Below are 14,863 nucleotides of genomic sequence, written 5' to 3'. Positions count from 1 at the left end.
GTCGGCTATATGCGCAATAATGAGCATTCGCTGGGTTGAAGTGATTGGTGATGAAACGTGGCAACGAAAACTGGTTTCCTATCCAATCCGCCACACCTTTGACGCCCTTTGACAAAACATGGCAGCTCGAGGCTTGCATGTGTTTATCGCAAAAAAAAGAAATTCTTTTTGATCGATCCAGTTGGCAGCGAGTGGCTCTTTAAAAAAAAAAAAAACTTATTACAATATTTATAGCCATGTTTGTTTTTTTAATAATTTTTTTTTTTATTTGGTAGTAAAAGAAGATTCTTCGAGTTGCCACTCCTCGCAACGGTTGGCTTGAAAAGCAGCAGGTAAAACATTACATGTTTTTACAAGGTTCTTCAACAAACTCCTCGACAGTGTTACTTTAGTGTTATGACCAACCATCTTTTAAAAGCGAATTTTGTTGATCCATTTTTTTTTTTTTAAAGAAATACTTTATTCATTTTGTTGAGGAGGACTACGCAATTGAAATGATAAGAGCAGTCGCCCGCGGTTACGTTCCCCCCCCCCCTTTTATTTTCTTTTACATTTTGCAATTTGCAAAGTAGGAAGAACCCTTTCACCTACCACACTGTGGTGCTTTATTAAGGTGGCGATGTCGGAACAAGTACTCGAGTTTGCTACGATAATGACAACATCAAAGTTTAAAAGGAAAAGATGAATAAGTTAAAGAAGAAGAAAGGGAAAATTTGATGAATAGAATATGACAAAGAGAAAAAAAAGGCTTTTCGTGATTACAAGCTTCTGCACCACAGACACAAAAGAGACACTCTTCACTTTACCCACCCGACATTATTGATTTGTCAGCTCAATTTTCCTTTTTTTTTTTTAAATTCATTCTTAATTATTCTGCAAGTCCAATCATCCTTTTTTTTTCCTCTTCATTTCGAAATGCCTTGCTTCCGGCGTGAAACTCGTGCGGTCATTCGATTAGAATATTTGATTTTTTTTTTTTTTTAACCTTTCTTTGAAACTCGCTTGAGGTATATATAAATCTCTTCTTTTTGTTGAATGTATTGTCTCCCACCTCCGCTCATTCATCCGTCTTTTTCTTCTTCCATCATCTACCCTTCGTCTTAACCGGTTGAGTGCACGACTTGCACGCATATTTGAAAATGTCTTCGTCTGCTTTGACTTCCGAGGATGCTTCCCTTTTTATACGTACCGACTACTCTCATATATTACGTCCGTTTTATTTTTGATTCGCTACATGGTTTTCTTTTGCTGTCCTTTGATGTTAGCCATTTTAAATGAAACCCAATTTTTCATTCTCATTTTCGCTGCCAATGGATAATTCAATATTTTGATTGGCTCAAATGTACTCGTTCATCCTACTATGAGTACGCAGAACTTTTCTAATCTTGAATTCGATATAATTCAATCAAGTAAAGCCCCTGTCTCTTCCCCGTTTCATTATTTAGACCTATCCACCACATTCACTTGGATTCTTTCCACATGTAGCTTTTAGAATGTCATTTCCTAAAGAGCCAATCCTTTCTCTTCTCCCTCCCTCTCCTTGTGGACTCGCAGGGGACTTGCAATTCGTTGATCGAGGGGGAAATAAGAAGTCGTTAAGAAAGGATGGAGAACAAATGTCGAAACAAATATTGACATCGTTCTCCGGACGTGAAATTTTGTTCCCTGACGAACCAATTTGAATGCTACCATACCTTTTCCCCATCTAATAAAAGCTCTAGGACCTCTTGATTGAATTTCACTAGCTCATTTTTGCAATCAGCGAGAGGAAGTCTTCGATTTTTGTCTCCATTTCCTTGATTTGTTGCACTCGTGTTGTTCCATTTCGAATTGATTGCCAATTCTCTTTGCAGGGCCCGTGCGTGTCAAGGATGTCGTCGCAACGGATGGAGAGCCATCAGCCAAGTGGAGCAGACGGTCAAAGTGAATTGTCGGCAAGTTGCTTGACAGGAGCGGCCAATATGTCGGCCACTCCTTTCTCCTTGGCCGGCACGAGACGGACAAATAACGAGTCATCTTTTTTCGATAATATCCGTCGTCCATCTTCATCCATCCATCACGACGGACCGGCCTCGAAATGGACGGGTAGTGGACCAACATCCGGCAAGACTACCAACAGCGTCTTCAACTTGCGTTTCACTTCGGCCAGCACGATTACTAGCGACAGTCCGTGCGATCAAGAGATATTTGCCCAGCCTAGTGGACGGGCGCCCCGCAGTTCGGCAACTCCCAGTTTATTCGCCGCACTGACAACCCCCGGTCACAGCAGATCGGCCGCTCCTCTTCGTTCGCCTCTCCCGGACGTCCAGTCTCAGCTGTTTCGCAACGCTGCTAGTGAGCTGTCGGCTCATAGTTTACCACCACCGTCGACACCTCGAACTCCTGGAACTCACGGGGGTCCACCGGCCATTACGCCTCGATTAACAGCAGGACGGACGACTGTTGCAACTCCTTCCGTTGCCGCCACACCTAAAACCGGCCGTCCTCGTCGTGATGACAACGTGATCGTTGGCAAGTCCATTTTTCCTATTTTTAGCCCGACAATCCATCGACTTAAGAATTGCATCCTATCACTGGCGTAATTCTAAATGCCGTTGTGATAACGACGGTATTATTAGCTCTTTTTTTTTTTTTTTTTTTTTTATTTTTCTTCTGAAAATGGAATCAATCGTTTTTTCGTCCAACGTTTTACACGATTTTCCTCTTTCTCCGTGCACAGTCGAGCACGGAACGTCCTGCATTTTTAAACAAAAAACTGGAGGCGGACTGCTGGTGGCAATTGACAGGGTTAACACATCCAGCACTTTGTCGTCCCCTCTGGCACTCGGGAAAAGGATGAAAAAGAAATAGGAAAACAGACTCCTTAACGAAAGTTGCAAGTGACGGAATGACGGATCGGCATTTTTGAATAATTGAACTACCAAGTTTCGCTGTGAAACTTTGGTCAATAAAGGCACAGAGTGCTACCCATACGTTATTGATGAAAGCTAAATTTTTTGGGGGGGGGGCAAAAATGGAAGGACGTTGTCTCCAAAATTGAAGTTTTTTTGTTTGTTTTTTTCAATCGCTATTTAGGTTTGGTGCATGGACGAGGATTTGCCCGCAACGAAGTCGGAATGGCTGCGATAAACTTGACGGCATGTGAACTTCACTTGTGTCAGATGACCGATTCTCACGGCTTCGTGAAAACTTTGACGAAAATGAATTTATTCCGTCCAACTGAGGTATGAACAAATAATAGCTTCTATTCTATCCTTTCTTCTCTTTGCCCAGAGATTGGACGAATCTCACGACATTGTCCCACCACTTCTTTGTTCGTTCTTCTATTTCTTTACCTCTATCATCATTATCGATTTCTTTTCTTCAGTCAGACAATAGAGTCAATGGAGACTCCTTTAGGCCCGTGCACCCCAAGTCACACGAAAAAAAAAAAAAATCAGTCCAATCGGTCGGGGTTAATGCTGTAGGAATGGAGGTTCATAACGTCGCCAATGATTTATTGAATTTTTTTTTTTTTTTTTTCTAAATCAATGAATTGTGGTGCATATGGGAACATGGTGCAGACACTGGAAGCCATCCATCATGTGCTGATGATGGAGAAGAAACAAGTAGCTATCAGGCCAGCAGTTTTTTTTTTCCAAGACATGGGTCTCATTTATTTAATATCCAGCAGACGATGAAAAAGGATTCTACTTCGAAAAGATCGGATTACCATGTTTGTTTCTGCTCTCTGAACTCTCCCCTTTTGCCTTGACAGCCTTTTTTGCTTTCTGTTCGCTTTAAGGTTTTCGAAGATGAAAAATGTTCCAGTCAAAAAGATGCAAACACAAAAGAGTAAAGCAAAAAAAGATGATGGAAGTAAACAGACAAAGTTTTTAATCCTATTAGCTCAGCCTTGTGACATCTCAGCAGCTTCCCAACTGAAAAGAAAAGGGGGATGATCAGTTAAGCACAGCCTAAAGTACAATCAGGCCCTGCACTTGATGAGCTCATTGTGTGATCAACTTAAAGGCACTAAAAGTTGACACACTAATGTAATACATCATCTGTCCACTTGACGTCTCGTTTGCGTGTCAGACAGTTTGGCTAATGAAAGCTAATTCTTTTCCGTCTGTCTATTTTCGTTACAGGTGTTAATGCCCGACACGGCCCTCGTGCCCGGTTCGCCCTCGCCACTCGCGCAAGCTGTTAGCCGTTTCGATGCTGACATCGTCATGACTGCCGTTAATCGTGGCGCATTTAACGATACGGAAGGCATTCATTGCGTCCAAAAATTGGCCGTCGTCGATCACCTGAACATTCTCGTCTTGATTGAACAAAAGTATTTCGCCCATACGTTTTTATTAGATAACAAAGAATGAATTCATTTTGAAAAAAAAAAAAAACAGGTATTACGCCCTCGCTTCCGTCTCGGCTTTGATGGCTCACCTGGAAAACAATTTGAATATGATGTTTGCTCCTGGGACATTACGAGTCTACTACTCTGGCACGGATAAGACTGCCATCATAGGTAAAAAGCCTAAACTTGTCACTAGATCCTGTAAAACCCAACAGGGCGCACACACCACTCAGATGATTACTCACATCCTATTTTCGAGCCTTGAGAGGTTTAACCATATTTTACAAACCGTAAAGGGGATTTTCTCCTGCTTTTTCCAATTTCGTAAAGAATACGAAATACCCAAAAGTTTGAATATTGCATTGGTAAAAAAAAAAGAAAGGACTTTTTGTCATAGGTGTTGCCTGTGAAAATCAGAAAAGACGTAAAGATGAAAGCTTTTCCGAGTAGGACCTAAAGGCTATAGAGAATGTGTTATTGATTTCAAAGTTTCGAGTCGGGCCGAAAATGAATGTCTGGGAACTTATAGGCTGGGGCGACAGGTTTTGTGAAGGATTGACTACGTGATTCGTGTTCGTAAAATGAGTAGCAGCCAGCAAGTCGTTGAAATCAAAATTGGTTAGAGAGAAAAGAGCGAACGGAAGCGTTGCTTGCAAATCGTGTCTACTTCGTAATCGAATCCAACAACCAGGCATTTGCGATCCGTTTCTTCACAATGGTTTTTTGAAAAATAGTCCAATGTCATCACACTGAGAATCTTATGAGCGTAAGCCTTTTGGGTATGTGGATCTGGAACACATCACGTCTCAAAAGGCTCACTGTTCGACGTTCAGCGTCAAGTAATCGAATCAGTTGTTGCCTCTCTCTCCGCTTCGTTCTCCTTTTTGTGTGCCAAAAAAAAAAAAAAAACTCACGACCCCTTGAGCGGACAAGCGTAAGAGTCGAGTTTCTGCCAGTTATTTGCTTGACTCTCTTTCACGTCACGTCAGCGCGAGTTACAGCGGCGTGTAGACGTGTGGATTCATTCGAATTTTGAATTCACATCTCGTTACAACTCTGCCCTTCCCTCTTTTTTTTTTCACCGCTAAACGATTCATTAGTTAAAAAAAAAAAGAATGGGGCGATGTGAAAGATATTTGTTTATTTCTAAATTTAAGGTCCCTGTTAATGTCCAAAACAGTTAGACCCAAATGACATTTTGGCTGTTCGACGCCCTGTAATTGAATTCCATGTCAAAATGCAGCCCAGCTCGTGTTCACACAGTGTTTGGGGGGATATAGAAGCATACGAATTAAATCAGTGCGTGCTGGAACCATTTCATTATCGCGTGTCAAAGTACAAAGTTTAGCCCGCCACCGCATATCCAATTGGATTCACCATTCCTTTTCACTGTACACACACACACACGGTGTGTTGAGGAATTGTTTTGCACTAACTTTGAACGTTTCGCATAGTCCCGTATCCCCCCGTTTCCTAACTATTGATTGTTTTTGGAACAGAAAAGAAAGGGGTAGGGGGGCTCATCAAAGTTAGAATCCTTGTCTTTGGCTGGTAATTTGATCACGCCGACCACACATGAAGTTTATTACTATTGCTGGTTAGTAGACGTCTAAGCGCATTAGATAAGGAACACAGAACCTTTATATATGTACGCGTGTGTGTGTATATCAGCAGGGCCAACTAACAGTTATCCTTTCGGGGATGGGTATTACGCAGAAACTAATTGCCTCGCCGCCATTCTTGACGACGCACACAAAACTTTCAGGGGGATTTGCGTCCCTACCCAGAAATCATGTGCCGAAAAGGGTGAACTTGACATCGAAACTCTTCATTTTGTGACAACAATCAAAAAGGAAATTGGGTGGAATTCAGTTGACATCAAGAGATGGTACAATAATGGACGGAAGGTGTATACTTTATATCCCTTATCTTTGTGTTGTGTGCGGTTAAAAGCGAGACAATGTCTTTTTTAATGTCGCGTGACTGGGCAAATGGTATTTCTTTGTTTTTGACGTTGTTCTTTTTATTTCTAAAAATCTCTTTGATGTCCTTGTTGTGCGTGTATAACTGACTTGGTGACTGGTCTCGTTTTAGATTCGGAAACAGCCAACCGACTGGAAGTGGTGAGCAGCTTGAACCCAACGGGGGGTCCGTCTCTACTTTCGGCCCTGAACGCGTGCCAAACAGCGGCCGGTAAGCGGCTCCTCCGTTCAAATTTACTGGAACCCATGACGGACCGGGAGGCCATCCGTCAGCGTCTGGATGCCGTCGAGGAGCTTGCGTCACGTCCTACCGACCTCCACCAGCCCATCAAGGTACACACCACCACACGCTACATTATACGCATAACTACCACCTAGAAAACGACAAATAAATCCTGCCCGTCATATATATAAAAAAAAAAAGAGGAACCATTTTTTGTGCGTCAGTCGTCTACCAGTTCCATCATGGCCGTCTGCCCCAATAGTCACGCTGGACAATCGAATTATAGAGCGCAGACGGTGATATGGGGGTAGGGGGGAATGAGACACAAACAAGCGAAGAGAACGAGAAAAAAAAAATTGGGCCAGTGCTGGAATAGATTGGTTACTAGCTGTCCCCAGATAGGCTCTTTTCATTGGCCATGACATACGACATCGAAAATAGAAACTTCATTTGTTTGTTTTTGCCCGTTAAAGAAGATGTATAGGTATAAGCCGCTTTGTCACACGCTAAGCTCATTCCAATTAATTGTTTTTCTTTCCCTTCTTGTTGTCTTCGCCCCATATTTTTCCAATTATTTATTTAAGTTTGATCTAATTATCTTTTTAAACATTTGTAGGAGATCCTGTCCAGGTTTGTCGATGTCGAGCGCGCTGTGAACCAGTGCGTCGTTGTACCGAAAAATCCTAGCCCGTCGTTCGTCGAACAGCGAATCAACGCCGCTGTTGCCCTCAAGCACATTCTATCACTAGTGGCACCTCTCGGAGATGCACTAGCCAAAGCCAACAGCCCATTGATTGTCTCCTTGGCTAAAGTAACTCACTTCTAAAGAAAATCCTTTTTTTTTTATATATATCGGGAAGGGACTAGCCTTGCGTGAAAAGTCTATTTCTTCAGTGCGGATGTCAAGCGAAAGAGAGTAGTGGACTCTGGGGAGTCTGACACGGGCTAGTTGACTCGTTGTTTGATTCTGTGTGCGATATATACTTACGTAGCATTAATACCTGGTCCGTTTTTTTTTTTTCGGTACCGCCAGTGTCCCTTTTGGGTGTGTTGATAGTTTTCGGCGTTCGGATATAAACTAAAAGAGAAAGGCCAAAAGGCAGTTGCTAGGAGATGCGCGACCCTTCGAAGATAGGCAATAACATGGCCAAGTCCATTTTCCAATTTTGGGATAGTTTCAACTTTGTTTAGAATCCTATAAAAACTGGACCCTGTAACCTTTTCTTGTTGTCCATTTTCATTTTTAAAGGTTCTCATTAGTGTCACAATTTCACGTTGCGTTCCTTTCTGGGATTATTTTTTTTTTTTTTTTTTTTTTTTTAGGAGGGAAGGCATTAAAAAGCCAAAGTTGATCATTTCGCGTTTTGCATATTGAGAAATTTTTCCATTTTTTTTTTCGCAGGAAATAATCTTTCCTCCTCAATCAAGCCATAATTTTTTATCCAAACATTTTTATTTTTGTTTGCTGGGGACGTTCGCCGAAATGAGCAAAAATTCCATTATCGATTTATTACGTCGTTGTCACTCACGTGAAGATGGGGGAGTATTGAAGAAGAGCGTGATATGCAACGAAGCTGCCTCTCCCCTTTTTTTTTTTAGTCTTGCGATGCCGATGCGCCGTGGTATGTACACACACACTGCAATCGATTATCTCTTGGCGTATGGACGGGCAATGCGGGTTTTCCCAAAAAAAAATGAAATCCTCCGGATTGCCTATCTCTCTCTTTTTTTTTTTCTAAAGGCTTCCCCCCCCCCCCCCCCCCCTCCCATTTTTGGGCTTCTTTTGTCGTCGCTTGTTGTTTAGTGTTGCCTTTGATTTCCCTTTTCTCTTTTTCTCTCTTCTTGATTTATTCGCAAAAGGAATTGGCCACCGTCAATGACGAGGCCTTGCTGTCGCGCATTCAGGACGTTTTGGACGAGCGGGTGAAACCTGTCAAAGGGAAAATAGGGATGCAGCGGCAGCGTTTCCGGGCCATCAAAATCGGCGTTGATCTCATGCTGGATGTCTGTCGGCGGACACATAACGATCTCCAAACGGAAATGGAAGGTTATTTTATCCATTTTCATTAAAAAAAATAAATTCCATCAAAAAATTCCAATTCAATTGTGGAAAACAGAATACGTCGAGGACCTGTCGCAGAAATATCAAATGCCTTTGACATTGGCCAATACGGCAGTGCGCGGCTATCATTTGCAACAGACGTTGGGTCAAACGAGGAAGAAAGGCGACACCAACTATCAACCTCCACCGCCACCTCCTGAATTGCCGCCCGTCTTTGTGTGCGTAAGTACTTTCCCAACACCAACTCTCTATACGGTGTACTTATGTTGCTTTTTTTTTATAGACATAGTCATATAACTCGTTTTGATGGAAGAAAACATAAACTGAACGAATAGAGTGGCGACAAGTTCAAAATAAAAACTTGCCACCAACTGTTTTGGCTCATCGCACACGTTTGAACCGAATGCCCTTTTGTCATTTTATGTATGGGGACTTTTTTTTGCCATGGGTCATCCCGCAGCATGATTAATGATTTTTTTTTTTTTTTATAATCGATGAGCAGACACCGTAGGAAGAGATAATACCATAAGGGGGGCGGTCGTTAATGCTAGAGAGCCCGATATGTTCACTCGGCTATAATATTTCCATTCTTGACTCTCTCTCTGCTTTTTATTTTGCTCATAATTCCCTTTTTCATTTGAATTTTTGTCTGTACAGGTAAAGAAGCAAGGGAACTGCATCGCATTCACGACCCAACACCTCCTCGTGTCCAACGAACGTATCAAATCTGTCGAGAAGGACATTGAGAAGATCACCAACGTGTAAGCTCAAACATCTGCATAAAAAACGGGCCAAAATACCCATTTGTCTAACTTTGTCTTGATCGTAATCGTTTTTTCACATTCCAAGTCTGTTCTTATGCTTTTGTTTGTTTTTGTTTTTTTTGCGCAGAGTTATTGAAGATCTATTGGCCAAGACCCGCAGCGACATTGGATCTCTGTATAAATTGCGTGAAATCATTTGCCAATTGGACGTGATCGTGTCGTTTGCCCATGTCAGCTCTGCCGGTGGATTCTGTCGGCCCGCATTCGCCAATGAGCTCGTCATCCGTTCCGGTCGCCATCCGATCCTGGATCGCTTTTCACCTAGCGCTTTGGTCTCTAACGACACGGTCAGTCTCCTCTCACTGTGTCTGGGGCACATCGTACAATTGGCACACATATAAACATACGATTTGAATAACGTCCCCCTCTTTTCTTTGGCAGGAAATGAGCGTGGAATCTAATTTCCATGTCATCACCGGGGCCAATATGAGCGGCAAAAGCACCTACATTCGCCAAGTGATGCTGCTTCAAATAATGGCTCAGGTTCGCTATATTCTAATTTCCATCTTTTTCTTTTTTGGCTTTCAAGATTTTCTAGTCACGTTTGATCCCATTTAGTTTTTTTTTTCAATATTCCATTCTAAATGGATGTGTCCTAGGCGTTCGTACTTTAGATGGGGAATTCAATCATTTTGTTTTGAAAGGCTGTGAAAACAATAATCCATTTCTTGCGCTATATTATTGAGGACCCGTCATATGCAGGAATGAGCCGCAAGGGCCGATCGATTGGGGTCGAGCTGGGGGGTGCTTATTCCCTACTGTTTTATTTCGAACGTTCTAAAGCCTAAGGAATAAGTAGTGGCTAAAAAAAAAAAGGAAGTCTATTGCCTAGTTTGTAGTCATAGCAATGGTTGTGGGGCCGGCCGAACCAGGTGCGGTAGTAGCACAGCAACAGCCTGCATAATTGATTGAAGAGAAAGTCAAATAACAATGGCACATGTATGCGAAGAACGTAAGTTGCTCGTACTATTATTTGTGAAAAAAAAAAAAAAAAAAAAAAAAATTCTGTAAGTGGATTGCCTTTGATGAGTTCTGCGGTAAAACATATCCTCAAAAACGTTTTGTTTGTTGTTTTTTTATACCGTTTGTGTTTCCTTTTTTAGATTGGATGTTTTGTTCCGGCTAGCAGCGCTTCATTCCGGATTGTTGATCAAATGTTTTCCCGGCTCGGCACTCACGACCGTTTGGAAAGCAACGCCTCCTCCTTCACGCTCGAGGTGAGCATTGATATATACTTATATATATAAACACACACACACACACAAACCTCTCAGGAGAATCATCTCTCTGACTCTTCCTTATTGCATGTTGTTTTTCTTTTTCTTTTGATATGATTACTTTTGCTTTTTATTTATGTGTCAGTCTGTCTCTCTTCGTAGCTTTTTTCCCGAGTAATATTCGAAATCTTCAGTGTCGAAACACAACTTTCTTCTTCTTGTTGTCTGACGATCATCGTGATTGACGTGACGCGTTGCCCCGAAACTCCCGCCAACATTCCTCGTGTTATGGAAGTCGTAGGGAATGGAATGAACTTCGTGCACGGAATATGAGAATTCTTTTTTCTCTTCTGCTAAATTCGATTTTATTGCGCTCACTAGCCCAGGCGAGGGCGTTACGTTCTTGTGATAGTTATTACTATCCAACAAGTCATACTCGAAACATCTTTCTTTCTTCTATTTTATACAGAGCCGTATTGATCTCCATTATATTTTGGCTTGCGTTGTTTTTCTCTATACACTCTCGTGTTTGAAATCCCGGGGTAGGCGGCGATTCGAAATGACTCATGAAAAACTCTCAAATGGGGTTTGAAACAAATGAAGGGTTTAGTTTGCATCACATCGACTTAGTAACGAAAATTGGGAAAAGATAGGCCAATAAAACTCACAAATCCTGACGCCTCGTTTTTTTTATATTGTTTTTTTTTTTTTTAGCTTGCATGTCACCTCCATCTGGTAGACTGAATGAATTATGGATCTATCTATTTTTTTTTTTTTGTCTATTTTGTTCCGAAGGTATAAAACTTCCGGGCTCATCTCTTTATTTGGCACTTGGGTTCGGTACTCGTTTCCCCCCCCCATTTCTTTTTTCTTTTTAAAAGAATTCGTTTATTATTTATTGGATACTCAGTCCCCACTCTTTTCTTTTGTTCTTCTTTTTTTTTTTTCTCATTGCAAACCTTTTATTTTATTTTTGCTGTTTCTTTTCTTTTCAAGTCCGGTCGTGACGATAAAACCGCGTGAGTACCGACTCCTTCGTATTGGTTCTCCCGGCTGATGCCTTTAAATCATTCCCAGAATTCTCCCTTTTTTTTTCCTTAAGCTTTCACCAACATAGTTTCCTTATTCCTTTTGCTCCTGGAACAACTTTTCTTCGTTTTTCCCACAATATAAAAAGAGGCAACGTTCGTGTTTCAAATTACTTTTGCTTTCCGTGACAGCACAAAAGAAACAATCAGGATAACTTGTTGGTGGTGGGATCCAAATGTTTCTTTTTTTTTTTATTGGCCCCACAGAAATGGCTTTTGTTTTCCTATGCAATGACTTTGGTTCCAGTAGATATAGGCAGATATGCGTGTAATATTTGTTTTTTTTTTCTTCTATAACTAGACTTTCGTAATCAACACGATCGTCTTTGCACTCCTTTTGATCCAGCTCAATGGAGCGGACAAGAGTCCTGCGAGTGTTTGTATCCCCTTTAATAGCTGGGGAAAAAAAACATTAAAACAAATCTTTAATCGAAACTGGTGAGTCGAAAAAGTGGGTAGAGATGTTCATCACCGCGTTGATTGCTGAGTTGAAATAACGCCCCGTTTGAGTGGTAGATCAACATGTCGATCCTTGGCGTTTCGCCGCTGCAAGCAATCGGTTTCTTAATGAAGAAGAAAGCCATCGTTGCAGACGAAGCTTTCATCCGTCCCTTAAAGATGTAATTTGTACGTTCTGGCCGTCGTTTTCAAAGGGGAAACTTATGTAAGCTTAAACCAGCAAATCGTCTATCCGTGTAATGCCCTTTTGTTGCCTTTATGTAAGCCATATCGTATAGCCTTATTATCAGCTTGCGAGAGCTGGCGTGTCACGTAACGTTTGATTTTGTTGGACAGATGACGGAGATGAACTATATTGTTCGCAATGCTGGCCCAAAGTCTTTGGTGATCATCGATGAGCTGTGCAACGAAACGGCGGCCGATCAAGGCAGTGCCATCTGTTGGAGCATTTGCGAAGCACTGATCATGACGCAAGCCTGGGTTATGATTGCCACTCACACGCCACTTATCACTAAATTGCAGGATCTCTACTTTAACGTTTCAAAGTATGTCTACAAAGCTCTTTATTTTTTTTTTTTAATTTGAATTAAAATATCTGCTGATCGCTTCGTTTTTTATTTTATTCAATTTTCATGTCGATGATTAATTGCGGGATCTGCCTGTGTGACTCAATCGCGTGTCCGAATGCAGTTACCACATGGAAGTCCTTGAAGAAGAGCGTGCGGATGGGCGATCCAAGCTAGATTACACTCATGTGATCCGGCCGGGCGTCACGCAGTTGGAGAATTACGGTAGGGTTTCCGTTTCGCCAAACAAAATAATCTTGTTGTCCCCTCTCTCTCTCTCTCGCTATTATGTTTCTGCCTTATTGTACACGAAACCAATCCAGCCTTAAGCAAACAAAAAAAAATCATAACCACAATAATGTTTTCTTCGACCTCATCCGGGCCATTTCTTCTCATAGTTCATTCTTTTTCGTTCAGCGCTTTGAAAAAAAGAATTCCGTGAATTGCGATTCATCATGTCTTTGTTGTTGTTGCAAGCAGGCATGAAATTGGCATGCATGTTGGCCTTCCCTCCTGAAATTCTGAGCAGAGCCAACGAGCTGATTCCGATTTTAACCACCAACCTGAAGGTATAAAGAAGAGATTGATGAATTGTTCGTTATCCCTTTTTTTTTCATGATCGATTACCGCCCGACATTGCGGGACTAATTGCCAATTTTGTACGTGTGGTGTGGCCCCTCACGCTTTGCTGGACAATCTGTCCAGCCGGTGCCGGAGACGACCTTTGACTTCAAGATGAACAAACTCAACTATGCGCTACACGGGAAGCTGCTAGATGTCGGTCGCCGGATGGACTCGCTGCCCGATCAGACCTTTTTGATGGAATTGCTGCGCGTTCGTAACGCTTACAAGGAGGAGCTCAATAAGATTATGGCTGAACACCAGGCCCAGTAAAGCAGTTGATGGATACCAACGCCCGTTTCCGTTTCACGCGACAGAATTTTCGTTTACCTTTTAATTTTTGTTACTGTTCACTTCGAAGTTGTGTGAACATTATTTTGTATTCTTTTAGGGCCAGCTGAAGATCTGTAATAGGTAATCAAGAACTATACTTTTGTTGACATCTTCTTTAATATTTTATTGCTCGCAGTCAATAATGGATGAATGGCTGCTAATGGGCTTTGCTGATTGGGTCACTGACAGAAGGAGAATACCATTCATTCTACATGGCCGTCTCGTGTGCTAGATTGAGTATTCGAACGCAAATGCCGTTACTTGTAGACATCGGAACTCGATTAGTGTGCAACGCGCCATTCTTCAGTTATTTCCTTGCTAGTTCCATGCGTAATTGATTTGGCAGCAACGTCAGACTTTCCGTCTGTTTCAACGACGGCCCTATACACAACAAAAAAAAAATGTGTAAGTTATAAGATAAAAAAACATCATTTTTTTTTATGTCAAAGCCGCATTGTCTTGCGGTAGACTTTGCGGCCGACTGGCACAGACATCAATTAAATCTATATCTTTCTTTCTCCAGGGACGGGCGAAATACATGGCCAAAGGGGAGGGAAAATGCAATGACGAGATCACGCGGGCCCGTTTCTTTTGTCTAACGTCAGCTGACGTTGTTGTTATTGTCGTCGTGAATGCGAATAGGCCGTGCGGGAGACAGAGTATGCGCATCATCGTCGGGAGTTTCTAAACGGGGTGAGTCTGTGCAGTGGGGAGGGATGCGCGCTACCCCCCCCCCCCCCTTTTTTTTCCCGTGGTTTATTGATCCACGACGTGGAAAGCCTTCTGCTTTTCTTTCTACGAGTTTTACTGTCGACGTTTCTTTTCGACTTGTTTTCCTCGAGTTCTTCCTTTTCTTGTCCCGTTTCCCCCTTTGTTGCCAATTTTGACGATGGCGAACCCCATTGACGTCGGGCCAGGCCGTTCGTGAGCCAGAAAGTACAGCGCCACCGCTACCATTTTATTTTTTTATCCTCTTCCTTTTTTTTTTTTTTCTTTCGTGTTCATGTTTTTTTTAATTTTATTTTCATTTTACTCCTCGGTCCTACAGACAGGCGTCTCTACCATCGGTATCGAGCGCAAAGACTTGCTTTATGCTCTTTCTACTGGGCTTCTTCTTCCGTGTAGGATTTTACTACTCTCTCTCTCGGC

General features: G+C 42.1%; 1 protein-coding gene across 1 annotated transcript; it reads left to right on the top strand.

Moving 5' to 3' along the window:
* Nucleotides 1–285: 285 nt before the first annotated feature.
* On the top strand, nt 286–14,383 carry LOC130701095 (mutS protein homolog 4-like). Its single transcript, XM_057523042.2, has 19 exons — nt 286–332; nt 1,854–2,511; nt 3,076–3,224; nt 4,131–4,321; nt 4,389–4,510; nt 6,434–6,654; nt 7,161–7,355; nt 8,405–8,591; nt 8,662–8,828; nt 9,264–9,367; nt 9,498–9,717; nt 9,812–9,913; nt 10,534–10,647; nt 12,531–12,739; nt 12,885–12,985; nt 13,241–13,329; nt 13,466–13,795; nt 13,851–14,119; nt 14,238–14,383. The coding sequence occupies exons 2-17, from the start codon at nt 1,872–1,874 to the stop codon at nt 13,652–13,654; spliced, it is 3,000 nt and encodes a 999-aa protein (XP_057379025.2). The 5' UTR covers nt 286–332; nt 1,854–1,871; the 3' UTR covers nt 13,655–13,795; nt 13,851–14,119; nt 14,238–14,383.
* Nucleotides 14,384–14,863: the final 480 nt, after the last annotated feature.

This window comes from Daphnia carinata, chromosome 10 (genome assembly GCF_022539665.2).
Source record: "Daphnia carinata strain CSIRO-1 chromosome 10, CSIRO_AGI_Dcar_HiC_V3, whole genome shotgun sequence".
NCBI lineage: Eukaryota > Metazoa > Arthropoda > Branchiopoda > Diplostraca > Daphniidae > Daphnia > Daphnia carinata.
This window is presented reverse-complemented; position numbering and strand designations above follow the sequence as displayed.